Source organism: Pseudorasbora parva, chromosome 16 (assembly GCF_024679245.1).
Source record: "Pseudorasbora parva isolate DD20220531a chromosome 16, ASM2467924v1, whole genome shotgun sequence".
In the NCBI taxonomy this organism is placed as follows: domain Eukaryota; kingdom Metazoa; phylum Chordata; class Actinopteri; order Cypriniformes; family Gobionidae; genus Pseudorasbora; species Pseudorasbora parva.
Window position 1 is genome coordinate 34,113,102 of NC_090187.1, and position 20,116 is coordinate 34,133,217.

Below are 20,116 nucleotides of genomic sequence, written 5' to 3' on the forward strand. Positions count from 1 at the left end.
ATGTGTGAATTCATGGCTACATTACTACTGGCCCCAGAGGGTTCAGCAGCCTCATCCTGCTGGGCTATTGTACAGCCTGTTCGCTTCACTAGATATTGACAGTGAACTTCCAGGGACGCTCAATCTTTACCTGTGCTTTTGTCTCAGCTCAGTGTAACAGATAGGAGAATCGCTGCCTTTTCCCCTCTTTTTGCAGCAGGATAGGTTGGGTTTTTGTGAATGTGTGAGGAATTAAAAAGCCTGTTCAATGTGAATCCAATCCAATGTATCTTTCCTTGTAGAAGAAGACGTATCAGTGCATCAAATGCCAAATGACCTTTGAGACAGAACGAGAGATCCAGATCCATGTTGCCAATCATATGATCGGTAAGTTGACCCCATAGTTTCCTCTGCTAGTGAGCGCGTGTGTTTGTGTGTGCGCGCGTGTGTTTGGATGCTTGCCAGTCGCTCCTCCTGCTTTCCTACCCTTATTTGCTGCCTTAGTCTTGCCCCAGCACTCTCTCTCTCACTCCCTGCACACAGGTGTGAGACAGACAGGTGAAATGAACAGCTCTATTTCTGGAAGTGCAGACATCGCTCTCAACAGCTGTTCCATTGTTTAACACTTGACTACGCAGCTGAGGCCTCGGCTGCAGGTCTGATTGCTCTGTTAACTCTTCACCATGCAGCCGAGACCAGGACTGCAGGTCTCGCTCCTTCAGCAAAGGCCAACAAACAATTCGGTTCTATTTTATTCCACTTCATTTAATTCCTGTAGTCTGTTGTGGACAATTACACAGATTTTGCTCTTTGTTGCCGATATTTTACAAATAGAGTAACTACATGTGCACGTGGAAGGGGTGTTATTTACCGATGTTGGAACTCTAATTATGTTAGGTTAGCTGAACTAATAAAGGGCTCTATGACTTATCTAATTATGTTTTAGAAATGTTATGAAATATGTTTCATCAAACGCTATAATGCTATAGAGCGCTGGGTGACACTTTTTAATGTTGGCTCCTGGTGGATGATATTTTCCATCCTATGTTTCTTGTTTCTTTGGCTAGTGGCCCTGGCTGCAGTATATGAGCTTAACTGAACAGTTCCTTTGTAGTTGTTTTATATGCCTCCTCCCTTGGTGTTGTTATTCTTTAAGTAATAATTGCTGCTGCAGCACACTGTAGTGTAGATTAACGAGCTGGGCCTGTGAGTAATTTCACAGAACAAACGGCGCAATGCTCTGAGCCTCAGCAACTTCCCGGCCTTCTCCGATCCTGACAGCCGATACTAAAGCGGAGCCACCTGATATATTCTTAGAGACCTTGTGAGCATGCTGCATCTGTCTTTAAAAAGGACATTGTGCTTAACCACATAGACTTGCGCGTGTGTGTGTGTTTGCAATCTACACTTTTCTTTTTGTCTGTCCTTATTTTATGTGGGTGTAATTTTGAGTTTAATTCTAGGGCCCTTTGGTTCCATGTTCATTTTCTTCTTCATTAAAGAAGCATGGAAGTGCTTAGCACCCAATTATTCCCATATTAACTGCCCTGTCTTTAACCTCCCACCCTGTTTCTATCCATCCACCTATCTCTCTTCCATTCCTCTTTCCCATCTCACCTGACCCTTCACCATTCAATCACAACCTAACTGCATCCAACCTGCCCAATCTCAGACCAACACAATCCAATTTGGACCACGCTGAGAGCTCTCTCCTTTCATCCCTCCATCCTCTCTCTCTTTTCCTCTCACTCTTTTCCTCTCTGAAGATACTGATGGTAGAGATAGAGGCTGTGTGTGAGACGGCAAGGCGGATCGTATGTCTCTCCCCATCACCATGAAGGGAATTTTGGGTTAATTAACATCATAATTGTCAGAAAAGCTGGAGGAGATTAATTATGGAATTGAGGCAGATTATTTTAAGTGCCGTTGTTATTTTATTATTTTTTCCACCCCTCTTCAAAGATTGATGACGTCTTTGAATAATGAAAAGGGAGTCGTGTATTAACCTTTATCAGGCTCTGCGTTAGGCGCCAGAAAATTGAAGCGAGATCACAAAGGAGTTCTAGTTTTAGCGCTTTTGCTCTCTGTCTTCCTCTTTCTTTTTGAGATTACGAAGCAATCATTAAAAAGCTACACTATCTGTCAGCTTTGATATATGACTAGTGAGGCTATTATAAGACTTTGATATTTTATCCTGCCTTTTCTACTGGAATTTGCAAGCATGCACAGTGCTTTTTTTCCAAAATAAAAAATATGTACTACAGGGATACTCACATTATGCAGCTCTGTAACCACTCTGGACCACATGGTCCAGAAAATAGCAATGATACCTTTATTTTTATTTTACTGTATGTAAATGCATATATGTTAGATGTATAGTTACCAGGGGTGTAACAGCACTCACTTAACTGTATTGTTTTCCACCCATGGATCGGCACGCATTTGCTCCTTGGTTATATGCTTATTCAGACAGACACAAAACAATAACGAAAATACTAGGCAGGGCTTGACAGTAAGGACTGCCTGATGGCTGGATTTAAGCCTTGCCAATTTAAATATTTAAGCACAAGAAGATGCAAAAGAGACCTTGCACGCTATGTGTGAGAAGTGTGTCTCTGTGTCTTTCACATCATCTTTCACTTGGGTTGACTAATTGACACAAAATTGTCAACATGCCCATCTTGGAGAGTATCCTTGTAAACAATCGTGTGTCTTAAGTGAACGTAAACAGTTGAGAAATGAAAGAATGTATCAGTATAGAGTGATGCAGGTATGACATCACATTGTAGGCCAACTGGCAGCATCACACTAGTTCCCTCAATAAAAAGCCAAATAGGATTTTCCAATAGGCTTTTGGATTATCAGAAAAAAACAAGCTTTGTGATTAACACAAGTTTATGAAACTTACACGTTTTGTCCATCAAGATCATTTTCACAGATGAACACCACTTTTATGCATTTTGAAGCCTAAATGTAATTGCCAGAAGTAAAAAGCTAAAGGTAGGCTATAAACAAACTACATCATGGGCACGGTCCCACGACTTCAACATCACCATCACTAAGCTTCCGACAACTGTTCAGTTTTTATCTGAAAACATTTTCCCGGAATATTTAAGAGCACAATTATAAGCATAACGAGGCTGTGAAACTTGACGTGAGTTTACCTGTTTGGCGTGATGACGTTTAATGAATCATTCATTTTTGAAGACAGTCATATTTATATTACGTGTGTTTTCTGATTGGTTGTCGATATCAAACAATTACTGAAATAGCTGATTTTGACAGCAAATGGACTCAATGCAGTTTCACTGTGAATTAAATGTAATTGTTGCTAATTGTTTGGCTTGAACTGACTAATTGAGTGTGCATTTAGTAGGCTACATGTTCTTTTCCTGCCATGTTAAATGGAACAATTTAGCTTTGTGCTTTTTGCTCACCATTTGGCAGCTGTGGAAATCACACGAATTTGATCTCTCCACCTTCTGTGTTTCATCAGTGCTTTCACTATGCATATTCATGCATGCTCCTCTGCCAAAAGCAACGGTGTGTGTGTGTGTGTGTGTGAGCCTGGTTGTTGCATATATGTTGAAGATGTGAATTTAGTAGATGTGAAGTCCCTGTGCGTTTCTACCCACACATACCTGCTCTTATATATGATTGACACATCTGATAAGAGCTTGCATACACAGACAGACACGTTCTGTCAACCTCCAGCTCTTTTTCTTGCTCTTTTTCCTCCCTGCTTGTGGATACACACAGAAACTCGGTTCTCTGTTTCATTCGTCCTACCTTTTTGCAGAGGTGTGATCATACCTCACCTAGCCTCCCCCCACCTTCCCTTCCTCTCAGCCTTTCCAGCTCCATCCCCCTCCCCTTCCCTCTCTCACACTCACAGTCACCAGTAGGCTGAGGTGACACCTCATCTCAATCAGTTTTACCTCCTCAAACTTGCAACATCTGCTCCCCTCTCTTCCTCTCCTCTCCTCTCTCTCTCTCCTCTCCTCTCCTCTCCTCTCTCTCTCTCCTCTCCTCTCCTCTCCTCTCCTCTCCTCTCCTCTCCTCTCCTCTCCTCTCCTCTCCTCTCCTCTCCTCTCCTCTCCTCTCCTCTCCTCTCCTCTCCTCTCCTCTCCTCTCCTCTCCTCTCCTCTCCTCTCCTCTCCTCTCCTCTCCTCTCCTCTCCTCTCCTCTCCTCTCCTCTCCTCTCCTCTCCTCTCCTCTCCTCTCCTCTCCTCTCCTCTCATTTTGTTTGTGTCCTTCCTGTGAGCGCCCCACCACTGCGTGAGCACGCTGCCTGTGTCATTTTCTGTACCGTCACTTTGCTCTGCCAACAGCCCAAGAGGAACGTGCACCTATCACAAGAGACAATCCTCCCACAAATTGAAAAAAATAAAAATAAATTCCACACACACCTTTAACATTCGTTTTACACACCTGAAGGCTTCCTAAGGCATGCTTCAGGTGGTTAGGGCACCTTGAGGTTTTGTGACTTGATCTTTAATTTAGGTTTAGATTATGTTGGTGTCGTTTCAAATCTTTGCCGCCTGCGTTTGCATGTAAGCGGCATTGAGCATAGGTGAGGGAATCGATAAAGATTTCGGGCTGTTGCGGTTTGCTGCAAAAGAGCTTGATTACACCGAGATGGGAGGGGTGGAAAAAGCCTAGTGTTTTAATTAATCCGACTGGTGAGGCAGGCGAATGCGATCAGAGCTCCGTTCTCCAGGAGGCGGTGAGCCTGGAGGAATGTGGGTTTATTTTTCCCTGCCTGTTGATTGAAGCCGTGTGATTATTTAATGTAGACGTTTGTCTCTGTGCAGAGAGACCGCGTAACGATTTTCCTTAGCACGGAGGCGGCAATCCGCGTGTACGGGAAAAATGAATTTCATTAGCGCTGCCCTGATTTCATCAAACAACCGACAGCTCCAGACTGCACAGGGTCATGCAGACTTTTATTTACTGTGTGGTTTTTATACTGCATTATTATTAGTTTCATGTTGCAGTAATAGTCTTTTCAGCTTCTGTCTAGGGTCGTCTGGTCTCATTGGCTAGTCACCTTTTAAAGTGGAGGCATCCCATTGGTTTGTTAGAACTTGACTATTTTTTTATTAAATTAAATAATGATCTTTTCTGAATAAGAGACTTTCTTACTGCACACTCTGCTCCAGATATATGAAAAATGAACACAACAAACGCATATTCATTGTTTATCCATGTTGTTGACATGACTTGTCAATCGGTGGCAGCAGTAACCTGTACAGCAGTGTGATGTGCAATACTTCATCTGAAACTAATTTTATAATTATTATACATGCTGTTTTTATGACTGCATTCAATGTTGTAGTTGAATTTGTCACAATACAGGACTTTTTGTAGGAAATATTTTAGTGAAGGACTTTTTCTGACAAAATCCTGGCAATAGGATTTTGCAATTCCAATAACAATTCCAATAACAGTAATTTTCTCAACACATCTGGACACGCACACTCCATAATGTGAGAGCCGGTGTAACCCCCTTCATTTCCCCTGTGAGGAGACAGACACTGCTCACACATTTCACTGCCCCACACTAAGACCTGTCTCAAACATAACACAGGCTGAAGTGAAGTGAAGAAAGAAGGAATAGAGCTGAGAATTGTGGTGCGTTGTGGCATTTAGTGGAGTGACTGGTGGTGCGATGCAAAGAGACTGTTGTTGAGGGAGCCTAAACAGACTGATAAATGTAGTAATGCGTGCTAATGTTATATTTCACCCAGTTTACCAAAAAATAAAAACTCATTATTTACATTTATATAATTTTGTCTTTGCAATATACCTACGTATATTGTATATTTACATACCAGATTGAAACCTTTTAAGTTTTTTTTGGGTAAAGATATACAGGTACTGCCAATATAATTAGAATATCATCAAAAAGTTGATTTATTTCTCTTATTCCATTCAAAAAGTAAAACTTGTATATTATATAAATTCATTACACACAGACTGATATATTTCTAATGTTTATTTCTCTTAATTTTGATGATTATAACTGACAACTAAGGAAAAGTCCCAAATTTAGTATCTCAAAAAATTAGATTATTACTAAAGACCAATACAAAGAAAGAATTTTTAGAAATCCTGGCCGACTGAATATTATGGATATGAGTATGAGCATGTACAGCACTCAATGCTTAGTTGCGGGTCCTTTTGCCTGAATTACTGCAGCAATGCATCGTGGCAGTGAGTCGATCAGTCTGTGGCACTGCTCAGGTGTTATGCGAGCCCAGGTTGCGCTGATAGTGGCCTTCAGCTCTTCTGCATTGTTGGGTCTATCGCATCTTCCTCTTCACAATACCCCATAGATTTTCTATGGGGTTAAGGTCAGGCGAGTTTGCTGGCCAATTAAGAACAGGGATACCATGGTCCTTAAACCGTACTGGTTGCTTTGGTACTGTGTGCAGGTACCAAGTCCTTTTGGAAAATTAAATCTGCATCTCCATAAAGTTGGTCAGCAGCAGGAAACATGAAGTGCTCTAAAACTTCCTGGTATTTTGGCAACGTTGACCTTGGACCTCAGAAAACACAGTGGACCAACACCAGCAGATAACATGGCACCCCAAACCATCACTGACTGTGGAAACTTTACACTGGACCTCAAGCAACGTGGATTGTGTGCCTCTCCACTCTTCCTACAGACTCTGGGACCCAGATTTTCAAAGGAAATGCAAAAGTTGCTTTCATCAGAGAACATTACTTTTTTAGCCCAGGCGAGACGATTCTGACGCTGTCTGTTGTTCAAGAGTGGCTTGACACAAGGAATGTGACAGCTGAAACCCATGTCTTGCATACGTCTTTGCGGAGTGGTTCTTGAAGCACTGACTCCAGCTACAGTCCACTCTTTGTGAATCTCCCCCACATCTTTGAATGGGTTTTGTTTCACAGTCTCTTTCGCACACCTCTGCAGGGTGCGGTTATCCCTATTGCTTGTACTCTTTTTTACCACATATTTTCCTTACCTTCGCCTCTATATTAATGTACTTGGACACAGAGCTCTATGAACAGCCAGCCTCTTTTGCAATGACCTTTTGTGTCTTGCCCTCTTGCCCTCGTGCAAGGTGTCAATGGTCGTCTTTTGGACAACTGTCATATCAGCAGTCTTCCTATCATTGTGTAGCCTACAGAACTAGACTGAAAAGACCATTTAAAGGCCTTTGCGGGTGTTTTGAGTTAATTAGCTGATTAGAGTATGGCACCAGGTGTCTTCAATATTGAACCTTTTCACAATATTCTAATTTTCTGAGATACTGAATTTGGGATTTTCCTTAGTTGTCATTTATAATCATCAAAATTAAAAGAAATAAACATTTGAAATATATCAGTCTGTGTAATGAATGAGTATAATATACACGTTTTACTTTTTGAACGGAATTCGTGAAATAAATCAACTTTTTGATGATATTCTAATTATCTGACCAGCACCTGTATATTGATATAAAATATAAATAATTTATAAAGTTTGCTAAAAATAAAATGTATATATTTTAAAATACACTGCCAACGCACTGGAATGACATAAATGTGAGAAAACATTGACAGAATCTTCCTTGTTTGGGTTGATTATCCCTTTGAATCACTCCAATAAGCGTCAGAATACAGCAGTTAGCATGTATGCTTATGCAGGCGATGCATCATAAAAGTTCCTGTCACTCTCTAAACCATTTACTTAATAAAGCAAAATACTTAAAATCACTCTTTGGCAGTGCTAGCAAAAAGACACTATTTTGATTTGTTCCTGCCAGGGATGCAGATGAAAATGAGAAGGGGAGCTGGATCCAGCTCAGTGAATTTATATTCATATTAATATAAGAGAACCCCTCTGAGCCAGGCTGTTAGTTTGAGGGCAAAAAGATGTTTTGTCCCACCGTCGGGCCACCCTCATGAGGACGTGCCTGTATAGTCACTGGCATCTCAGTGCACTGATTTTAATTTTAGTCTTCATTTAGCACAGCACCCCTTGATGATCACCTCTGCGCAGCGGCGCGCCCTGCTGGCAGGGGTAGAGCTTGCGCAAACGTGGACTCTTGAGAACAAACGCTCGAAATCACGCACACGCACACGTACATACATACACATTCTCACACCTGCAGGGGGCACCCCGTGGGTCTGCAGCTGCGCAGCGGAAAACAATAAAGACTGCCTGAAAAAAAAATCCTCTGTGCTCCTGAGAGACCTTTACACACAAAAGATTGTGCACAGAAAAATAATAGTAATAAAAATACAGACAGACTGACAGATAAGCAAGCCAAGAGAGGGGAAAACAAGCTTGAGTAGCAAACAAGCAGACATAAAGCACAAGGCCTCTCAAACATTACAGCTCGGCCTAGTATTCCACATTTCCTCCTTGACACGTTCTTGACACTCCTTGTGATAAAGTGTGATGTTTTATAATGTTTGTGTTTTGCTAGGCAGGCTAGACGCACATAGGCATGTTTGTTTTTTGGGCCTCAATGCAGTCCATGGGGTTCGACCAGTTTTCTGTTTTTTTCCTGTGCTTTTCATGTTGGGCGAGAGTATAGGAACAGTAAGAGAGGCGAGCAGAAGGAGGCTCATTTCACCTCTCCATCCACTCCACCCCCCACACCTCTATCTCCATCCGTCCATTTGGGCACGTCGCAAGGAAAAGCATGCAGACACTAATGTTGCACTAATCACCGGCGTACAGAACTCACAGCACGTCCACTCTCCTCTCAATCGCCCTTAATCAGCCAACACATTTCAATTAGCATATTGTGTTTAACCTCCCTTTCATCTGCCTTTATTAGTGGATTGAGCTGTAGTCAGCCTCTTCACCCCCCTCCGTCCAACCCTGATTCTCCCTTGCTCGTCTCTGCTTTATCGCTTCTCTCTCTCCCCCTCTCTCTCTGTTTCACTTTTCCACGGCCTCGTGTATCGCGCCACTGTGATCTTTCTCAGTGATAAGTTCAGGGTTGAACATTAGAGGACACGTTGTTGTACATCATACACACAGTCATGCACACTCATTTACCTATCCTCGGGTTTTTCCAAACCTTTATGACTTTATTCTGTGGAATGTTAAAGAAGATATTTTGAAAAAATCAGTTTCTTTGTCTACACAGTGAAAATCACTGGGGTCCAATGTTGTGTTAGTCCCAACTTTTCATTATATATGGTTAAAAACAAATTAAACATTCTTCAAAATATCTTCTTTTGTATTCCGCAGAAGAAAGAAAGTCATACAGGTTTGTAATAAAATGAGGATGAGTGCATTTTTGGGTGAACTATCCATTTAAGGTTAAGTATATGACGATCATTCTGGAAGCACATTAAGATAATGAATGCTCAAATAATAGTTTCAAATTTTGGCATAATTTAATTACCCTCATGCCGGTCCAAGCATGTATTATGTTTTTTTTATTCTGTGGATCACAAAAAGAGTAGTTTAGCAGATGTTTAGTCTTTCCCTGGTAATAAAAGTGTGCTGACAATTTAAAATGACAAAAATATAATTAAAGTGGTCCTTGTGGTTTGGAATGAGGGTGAGTAAATGATGGAACTCACCCCTTACCAATGCGTCATTTTATAGTTGTAGTGTATTTTGACAATTTAAGACAAAAACCACAAACCACGGCAGCCCAGTCTCTCTCCATATCGTCACCATGAGTAAGCCATGACCCCCATGTCTGACCCTTCCTCCACCATCTAACCCTCATGTGATCATAGAGCTGCTGACTAACTGTCACCCTGCCTTCTCTTTCCACCCTCCCTGCCTGTCGGACGGCCCGTAGGAGAGCCTGCCCAGCTGCAAGGTTTGTCCCCCTTATCTCTCTCCATTCTTAGCTAGATTACCTGAATGAATGACCCCCCTCAAGCCCACATACATCTCTCACTGCTTGAGTAGAAGGAGCGGGGCTATAGTAGAGAACTGCATGATTGGTCACATAAAGGGGTCGTGCCATCATTTTTTCTTTCATTTTCATTCATTTATTTTCCCTCAGGTCCCTTTAATTTAGTTTTTCATGCTCATTTTCCACTCTTTTTGACCCACAGAATTGAACAGGCAGTTTTTTGCCGCATGTGAAGTGACTCCCCATCTATTGGCAAAAGTCTTTGCAAAGTCTGAATTATGTTGTGAGTGATTAAAACAATAATGTGTTGTCCCCCACATATTGCTCTTGTCAGTAGTTAGATAGCAAGTGGAGTTATATCCTCTTCTTTTGAACTTGGTATAGTTCATACTACAGTTTAGAAATTATTAATAATATTCCTCCTTGGTAATAGAGAATAGGAGTTGTTGAAATGTACGGTAAATATGGGTGGTGGTGCTATATTAATTGAGCTTGGAACTAAATATTTTTGGAGCTTTGTTAGAATAAATGGAGCATTTTGAATATATATATATATATGTCTGTCGAAATTTTCAAAGACTTTTTTGGCTTCATAAAATTCTTCATTCTTAAGGCCCATTCACACCAAGGACGGTAACTATAAAGATAGTCATATAGTTCTAAAAATCGTTCTCAGTATTAAAGAATAGCAGAGTTTACACCACAGCAGTAAGGATAACGGCACAGAGAAACGATTTCGTTGGAATCACTTTCAGAACGTTTTTTTCCCAGTTGATGAACAATAAAAACATTGATAGCCAATCAGAATCCAGCCTGCTGTAACAAACTCACGCTCTTAACACGGCAGATAAGCATGCGCTTAGAATAAACAGAACGGGTTCGAGAATACATTTATTTGAATTTTAGAATTCATTCTGCTTCTATACATGCAATTCTGCATGTTGTTTGTAACCTCATTTAAAATTCAGGAACTGAACTGGAATTTAAAAGACACCCTCAATTCAATTTGGATTAAACAAAGTACATGGAACTTTTATTTTAGTAGTACAATATGATTTGAATATGACCCCTAAAAAGGAACATAAAACGGCACAACCTTAGTTATATTATCATGTCATTTGATTTCCATATCCAATTCCCTCTGTCAGTTTACACCTATAGACACACACGTACACCCACACACATTGCCATAGTGGTTATTTGTGCATGGGGCTGGGCTAGGGGCATGAACGCACATACACCTGAATGAGACTACTCTCCAGAGAGTTTCGCTAATGTCACCGTTGATTCTTAGTTATTCATCCCAGTGATTCTGATGCCTGGAGCACGAGTCACACGTGTTGTCAAGGCAACACCACATAGATGCTTGCCGTTTGACCCCAGGGTGTTCTCTGTGATGTCATAATAGTTTTCTTGTCTCAACTGTGGGTGCGCTTTTTCATATTTGAATCTTTGTCAAATCACAGCTATTATTTGTCAAAAATCTTGTTTTCACGTACGCAAGCAGTTACGGAAATCGATCATTTCTTTAGTGCAAAGTGAAAAACGCAAGCAGTTACGGAAATCGATCATTTCTTTAGTGCAAAGTGAAAGATTTTGGGATCGATAGTTTGTGGTATTGATTGCGGTCTCATTGTGACAGAGATTGCTGGTGTGTTTTTGTTGTTGTTTTATTATATATATATATATATATATATATATATATATATATATATATATATATATATATATATATATATATATATATATATATATATATATATATATAATATTATTATATATATATATATGAGGTGATGCTGTTGAGCAGTGTCTTTTTATTTTGCTGTAGGTAAATGCCCATCTCATACTGTAGAGTCACACACACACACACACACACACACACACACACACACACACACACATACACAGAGACTGGCTACTAAAGGAGACCTGGCGCGGTCTCTCTGTGTCAGCGCAGACTTAATGAGGCAGCACACAAGAAGCTTTAGGAGTCAATGGATGTAGATAATGTGGATGAGGGTTCACTTCACTGAGCGCCTGTACACGAGCAAGCCAGTGTCTAGCCTAGGGCCACACTGTGTGTGTGTGTGTGTGTAGCCATACTCCAGCCCCCTCCAATCTGTAGTTACGAAAGCAAAAGAAATCATCATTCCTTCACATTGCATGTCACTCCCTGTTATCCAGCCCCTGATGTCTCTATTGTGCGCGCCGAGCCGATGTTAGGTTGAGTGGCTTTGGTGAGAGCAGTTATTCCTCAGTGTTCTGATGTTTTAAAAGGGTTGGGTTGGTTTTTATGGCTTGTTAATGGTGTGGCGCTCTCTACTGCAGCCCATGTGGCAAGTACGTGAGCATGGGAACAGATGACAGCCCCTCATGCACATCACAGACCACCTGGAGCTAGCCAGGCGGAACCTCAGAGGGGCCGGGCAGCGTTTGAGGGGGGATGATGGAGGGTGCGCTGCTAGAGGTGAATAGAGAGAGGGAGAGAGAAGGATGAGGGAGCTGAGCTTGACCAAATCAATGCGAAACACGTGGACGGTTAAACTCATACACATCTGCATATGTTTGGCTTTTACTACACGGGTCTCTGGAAATCCTTGATTCCAATTGGCCATATAAAAATATTGTATAAAGATTGTATAATGACTTCTGATAAATAAGCTAAAAATAAACAAATAATTGGTAACCGATTTCCTACACAGCTGTGCTAGTCTTGTGTTTCTTTGTAACAGTCCACAGTTTTATTTTACTTGCATAATAAAGTCATCTAAAATCAGTTGTTTAATACTTTGCGACGGGGTCCTGATGACTCTGTTGGTGGCAAATGTCATGCCTTGAACAAACTGTACACATCATTGTATAACTCGTATACACTACCATTTAAACAAATTTTTTAATGCTTTTGAAAAGTCTTTTATGCTCACCAATACTGCATTAAAAAAAAGTAATAATGTGAAATAATTACCATTTTAAAATAAAATGTTTCTATTTTAATATATTTTAAAAAGTAAACATTTTTTAATGTGATGGCAAAGCTGAATTACTCCAGTCTTCAGTGTCACACATCAGGTCTCTTTTGTATAAGTTCAAAATAGCATTTATTTGAATTATATTTAATAGTCTTTACTGCCACTTCTAATAATTTTAATGCATACTTGCTGAATAAAATATTTTTTTTATACTACAGACCTAAAACTTTTGAATAGTAGTGTATAAAAGGGATACAACGATATAAAAATTCAAGATTACATTCACCTGTGTTATTAAACTGAGTGTTTTTAGAAATAACATTTAAATGATTAAATCAATTTGGAATTTTATATGAAATGTTTTTATTTATAGATGAAATAAATAACCAGTATGGTGCTTACGATATTTATCTTGTGTTCTTATTGTACTGTACACACACAGATATTCAAACATGCTGCATGACCCCTAACCTGCTCCATCGATTTAATTCCTTTACTCTCACTCTTCCTCCCTCCCTCCTTTGTCTAGCCCCCACAGAGAATGTCATGTTGAAAAGGGAGTGAGGCAGCAATGTTTTGCTGAAATGTTTGTTTGCAAGGCTGAGTGATGTCTGATCCCCCTGAGAGCTCATTTTGCCACGTTTGCGCTTGATTTGCTTCTTATGCTGTTTATTAAAGGTAATTACAAGCTGTTTGGAGATCTATAAGAGAACTGCTCAGGGGGAGCCTCCTCCAAAAGGTGTGGGAACAGAATGGAAAATGAGGTACACTTGCGGCCAACGTGGCGAAATCGCACGGGTGGGAGTCGCAGGTGTTTTTAGAGGAAAGACGACATAGGAAATGTGTCTTTGGCTGATCTGGTGTACTGATACATCATAATCTTTGACACAGAAAGTTGCTCGGTCTGAATGAATCCTTGGCGTGCTGGTGTGTTAGCAGCATGTGTATACATATCTTTCTCAGGTATATCTGGTGGAGGTGCAGCTGCCCTGTTTCCCCCTTCCCCTCCTCACCGTCCCAGATCCGTCCAGGTGTGTCTCAGCCAGCTGCCGTGGAGGGGAAGGAGCGGCAATATCGGGAGCTCGTCAGTCTCCCAACCCTCCCTTCTCCATGCCGTGCGGTAATTGTTAAAAAGACAAACAAGCTGCCTGCCTATCTGTGCATAATGAAAGGGGGCCAGCCGCAATTTGCTCCTCACTTAATTCGTTAAGTATTCTGAATTTATTTTCTCGAGTGACAGTGGCATCTGTCGTAGCTGGCGAAGAGGATTTGCGGGAACATGAGGTTACGCAATGTTTGCGTGATAAGGGTGGAGTGTTAAAAAGTTAGGTCACCCAAAATGTTTTCAGTGTTTATACATACATATTCTTTTTTGCATTTAAAAAAAAAATAATGTTTTGGTTTTTCATTAAATAACAATACATTGACTGAAGCTTTAACATTTCAAAGAAGACAGATATATACCATAAAATATGATATGATTCAGTATAGTTGCTGTTCGTAACTTTTTTAGGTTGAAAATGATCCAAATTTGATTTTTGAGCAAGTACATAACCAGCCAGTGTTCAAAACTATCAGCTTACCGTAACTCGATTTACAAAGGTAAGCTTGTAATAATGTGTAATAATGGATTTCCACGGGAAAATCAAGCATATCTTTGCGTCATTGCGTCACATCTGTACCTGATCTGTACACATAAAGAAGGTGCCCCGGTTAGCAGGCTATATTGCGTGTGAGTATGTTGGGGGTGGAGATTAATAGCCTTTTCTCACATCACTTGATATAATTAAACTTAACAATTTGATGGCAGGTCCAGAAAGATTCATACAATCACCAGTGACAACTGGAGATTCACCTGTAGTAAAATGCAAAAGTCTTCAGACTTCAGAGTGGCTACAGAAAAAAAGAGGAACTTCAACCGGCCCATGCAAAAACAAGGATGAAAGGGCTTTTAAAGGTGGCATGAACTTCGTGTTTTGAAGGGGTTTTTCAGCTTTTTTTCTGCTGGCCAGGTAGGATTTTCAGTGGTTGAATTAGGCTATGTAACAGCACACTTGTTCGCTAGATTCATACAGTTATGGAGTTTTCTTTGTTGTGCCTTTCTCATTCTGCATGTGCATGATGGTAAACATCAATAATGTTGTGCTTGCTATGAGAGGGAGCAGTTCACCTCTACTCCACATTAATTTGTTGGTATATGACGATTAGAAATTAGACTGGACAGAAATGGAAACTAACTACAGGTAGCCCTAATAGACATTAATGTCGTCACGAAATGCTGATGTTAACATTAACCATTTGAAAAAGTATAATTTGCACGGTTTAACATATGATAAACGATCGTTAGATTAATCATTGGGATTTATTGCAATGTTTTTTCCCCTTAGTTGGTAAGAACAAAAGTTGATGTTAACTACTTTCTTGTTCAGATGGCATTCTTATGTCGGTCATACTTCAAACAGTAGAATCTGTGATTTTCAAATGACAGTATCCGCACACCGGCGCGGTGACTGACAGCTGAACATTCTCCTCAAAACATTCGATTCCTCCACGCTGTGCTGTGCCAAGGCACAACTCACATAAAGTTGATAATTCCGCGAATAACTGCAAATTGCAGTTCCCTTTCAGTCGGTCACGTTCGACGTATGTCGGACTGACGACGAATTGGGATACCAGTTCGTCGGTCAGTCTGACGTACGTCTCCGTTCCCTTCAGGGAACGAGGGTTACCATACGTAACCGAGACGTTTTTGAACAGAGATGGACTGCAGCTTTAACTATACTCCAAGTCTGAATCTACTTGAATCTACTTTGTTATTGTTAAATTTCCTCCATGACAGTTTCCTTCATAAGAATTTTTGAGAGCTCTTGTAATGTCCAGTTGTGAATTAATCTTTCATTTGAGTCAATTTAGTCAATTCAGACCGTTTCTTTTTTTTTGTTTCGGTCTGAATGATTAATTCATGAATAAGACTTGAAAAAGACATTTTTATAATGCTTTGCGTCCCTTTTGAAGCTTGAAAGCTCTTATCCCAATCACTATAATTACATGGAAAAGAGCAGCCAGTTTTTGCTGGACTGTCTCTTTAAGGGGTGATTCAAGGTGTACAAAGGTGTGTGTGTTAACAGGAGAAGGTATAGATCTTGTAACAACCCAAGTTGACCCCTAGGCTTGTCTTGTTGATGTCAGAAAAGCAGAGCAGGTGATACAGCGGTTCAGGTAAACTCTGCAAATGAAGTCCCCTTAATACTGACTGATAATTAACATCTGCTGTCTGGTGTGATCTTGCCTCTGCACATCAGCTCAGTGTGTGAGTATATAAGTGTGTGTGTGGGAGGAAGGAATAAGCGGATGTCACAGCTCATCAGTGCTCTATGTGAGATGCGCAGGAATCAGGGGAAGGCACACTCTCGGTGGAAGAACGGGGGCGGAGGTCCCAGAGAGACGGGTGGAGGCCCCTCAGAGTGTGTGGATGTGCTCAAGCCCGTGTGTGGGAGAAGGGGCCACCTGGGGTCGGACTCTTCAAAGGCCGCTCTCTGAGGAGCGGTGAGAGGTGCCTGTATGACAGGAACCCTGGCTTTGATCCGGAATAGGAGTCAGAGTGGGAGAGGAGATGGAAGGCAGGAAGGATGAATCCAGAAGGGAATTCTGAGGTGTGACTTGTAGATAAAATAAAAAAGAAGAAGTTGTGGGACACTGTAGATCTAAGATGGGCCTATCCCCTTTAAGGCTTCTTTTAGGATTCACTCTAAATCTTCACTTTTACCCTGTGGGTATGCCTCTAACATGCCTCTGCTTTTCGTCTGTCTTCTTGTTTTGTTGTATGTATAACTCTTCTGTTCAGAGGCATTCTGTGTTTATGTTTCTTGCTTTGAATTGTATCTGGTTTATTTAGAGCATTCATTTGATTAATTAGTGGTATATGGCTCATAAGTTTTTCAACTTTTCCAACTTTATTTGTACTATAGACTGATACCTCAAATCATGATTTATTGAGGAAAGTTATTCTATTTCCTTTTAAGAGTTTGAACTTGGTAGGCACAATACAACGATATCTATTATAGATTATAGATAATAAATATTACAAATATTATACATGCATATTTTATGTTTTATTGTACATGTTATATTATGTTATATCATATGTAACAAAATATTATGTATTTATTATTATAATATTGTATTGTACATGCGTATTTCTGCTATTTTACTTTAAGACAATATTTGTCTTGTAATGCTCACCTCAAGGTAATCTAGTTAATCGTTTAAAACTGTAATACTGTAATAACACTCTTAAATGTCATCTTTAGCTAATCTGAAAATTAATCGCTTTTTTTCTTACTGCACATTATACGTTACATTATAATGGTATGAATATTGTAGTTCAATTGAGCGTTTAATTTAGTTTTATTTTCATGTTATTTGTATAGATTTTTGGCTTTATTAGCTATTTAGTGTTACCATATCATAATGATTAAAAAGAATAATGGTATCGGTCAATTTTAATTCTGTTCATCTCTAGTTTGAACTTGTGCTTTTTGCCTGGTGCACAAATAAACACCATTCGGAGCTTTTAGCTTTGTTTAGTTTTGTCCTAAACTGTGTATTTGTGTTATATCCATATAACACAGTATGTATTTTTAAATGACTTAATGAACAGAATGTATATTATATGTTGTGTTTTTTAATGTGTAAAGACAGTCTAATCCAGAAGTTGGGATGGTGAAGAATCATTTTTATCATGCTGTGCCCTAATTGGCTATTCTTAATCACTAAAAGATCCAAATATCACCTTGAGCTTGTACAACCATTTCAGATGGCAAACCAATGGAGAGATTAAGAGAATGAGGTTAGAAGAAGATTATTGAGCATCATAAAGATTGAGGGATGCGACAAATGGCCGAAATGGGGAGGGATCCGTGGGACAGTGGGGAAATGGGGGAGATTTGGCAAGGAACTAGGGATGAGATGAGAGGAATGCATGATCAGTGCCTTTCCCTCCCTTCTTGGTTCAGAGATGTTGCAGGAGGAATAGATACAGAGGGAGGGAGAAAGAGAGAGATGAACTGACCGGGTGCTGATGAGGGAGGTTGACCTTCGGAAGTGAGTGAGAGCGAGCGAGGAGGATGAGGCTGGCTGACAGGGGCTCTCCTGGTTTTTGGCAGCCTCTCAGTCTGCGCGGTGAGCAGCTGGACTTCATTAGGCGCTGGTGTTAATTACTGGGTCCAGGCTGCAGCCGCCTGCCCGCCCGCACACACAAAACACTCACCGTAATTCAGCCAGGGTCACCTTGAAATTGATCATTTACCATCAGAGAGATGAAGACGGACTGAGTAGAGTGAATGAACGAATGAACGAACGAGTGACACTAACTAATTTGCTCTGTTCCAAAACCTAGTGAGGCACATTCCTGACAGGAAGACTCTTCTAGTTCTATGCATCTTAAGATCACTTTTTTGGTGGCCAAAATCGAATACTATTGAAATCCTTTGCAGAGATGCAATCCCATAATGCATTAACCTCAGTGGAGGAAAACAAATTCACCAAGAGAAATGATAAAAAAAAAAAAAACAATTGGCACTAAAAGATAGGAACGTTATAGTATGTACAATGTAGAGTTAATAGAGTTATTGAAATCCATTGCAAATCCCCAGGTGAAGTTCAATTTGTTTGGCATACTTTGCTGCCTGTGTAGAATTTACCAAATATTCTGTTTTATTTTTCTGCATTGTCAGTGCTTATTTTAGGGGAAAATCTTTGCAGTTCCACTAAATTGGTTGAGATGTAATAAAATGGGATTCTTTCTACATAATGGTTGTTCTAGTTCTGCAGAAATTCAAGGAATTCTTCCAGAGATTCCGTGTGGGCCTACTTGAGGTTCCACGATTGCTGTCTTAGGCAGATCACTAGATTTTGAAGCCGAGTTTGTGTCTAGTAAAAGAGCTTATGACCGAAATGGCGAGTGTTAAATGCTACAGCTGTAGCAGATGCCGCAGATCGTCAGATACGGGGTGAAGTCGCAGTCGAGGCAGCAAGCGCTGCGGCTTGGTTTCCTGTGACAGTGGCCTGCAAGGTCAACTTCCCTGCGGCGGTTGACTCAGCTGACCAGACCTGGGAAAAGGACCGTTAAGGACTTGAAATGTGTGGGAGAGAAAGCTAGCAGAAAGCACAACATTTGGAGATTATTTTCCATCCACTGCTGTGGGACTTCTTCACACTTATGATAGCTCTGTCACACATACACGCACAGTTATACAATTACTTTAAGTTATTCTTTGGAGTGAAGCACACGGTACTACCTTGGTGACACTATGGTAATTACAGTACAAGAGGACAAAGAGAGACAAATGGAAGTCGAGGAGGAACGAGAGAGGGAGAGAGAGAAGAAGATGTAATAGTTGGCCTGATGCGTACACAGTCCCTGCATACCAGAGGCGTACAATAGACCGCTTTTATTCAGCATCCTCACAAAACAAAAGTCTACCACTCTCTGCTCTCAATAATACAAAGGTCTGATACAATCTCCTTCTTAATTCTCAACCATGTCAGTTTTTCAGGAATGTTTTTGCCTCCTCCCTGAAGAAAATCAATGCATTCTGATTTAGTAATTTCCCATGGTGCCACGCTCTGCGCTCCCTGCGCTGAGAGAGGTGACAAATCCGGTCATGGCGGCGTGAACCTTTCCCCCCCTCCCTTCCCATCTTCCTCTGTTTCCACCCTGCTTTTGTTTGTGTTTCTCTCTCTCGATCTCTCTCTCGCTGTCTCTGGGTGTTGCGACAGAGTGCGAGCTTAGAATTTGTTGGAATTTCGCAGCCCTTCCCGGTGCTCTGGTGAAAAACACTCATTTGTGACGGTGCCAAGCTGCTAATGGCGGATGGCGGGGTCCGTGCCGAATCCCACCTCCGCTCCCCCGCGCTCGTTATTCCGTGCTCGGCGCCGCTCGCACCCCTCCCCTACATCTGCCAAACTCAGCTGCGAGGGAGCGGCATAATTATCCCGCCGGAGCCTCAGACGCCTCCATGCCGTCACAACTGGGGCTTCATTAGAGACCCGCAAGAATGCCCCTGTGTGTGTGTATGTGTGTGTGTGTGCGAGAGAATGTGTTGCATTTATTTGAAGATATTTGCGCGCATCCCTTTGTGTGTTTGCGTGTTGTGTATGTGTGCGAGTGTGTAGCGAAGCGTGGATAGTTGCTCCGAGAGTTTTATGTCCATGGCTTGCAGCACAAGTGTTACTTTGGTGCTGTTCGCGTGCGTGTTTGCGAGTCTTGTCTGTACTAATATTCTGGTGAGTACACCATTAATGAGTGTGTGGCGTGTGGGT

General features: G+C 41.0%; 1 protein-coding gene across 6 annotated transcripts in view; it reads left to right on the plus strand.

The window, feature by feature from the left end:
- The window catches only part of znf423 (zinc finger protein 423), a 172,453-nt gene that overhangs the window by 86,474 nt on the left and 65,863 nt on the right, over positions 1-20,116 (plus strand). For 4 of the 6 annotated variants that reach the window (XM_067420426.1, XM_067420428.1, XM_067420427.1 and 1 more), the window contains 2 exons: positions 282-366; positions 9,762-9,782. In XM_067420426.1, the coding sequence (XP_067276527.1) occupies positions 282-366; positions 9,762-9,782 (106 nt within the window). The remainder of the gene's footprint in view (positions 1-281; positions 367-9,761; positions 9,783-20,116) is intronic. The other 2 variants (XM_067420429.1, XM_067420430.1) reach the window with 1 other exon arrangement.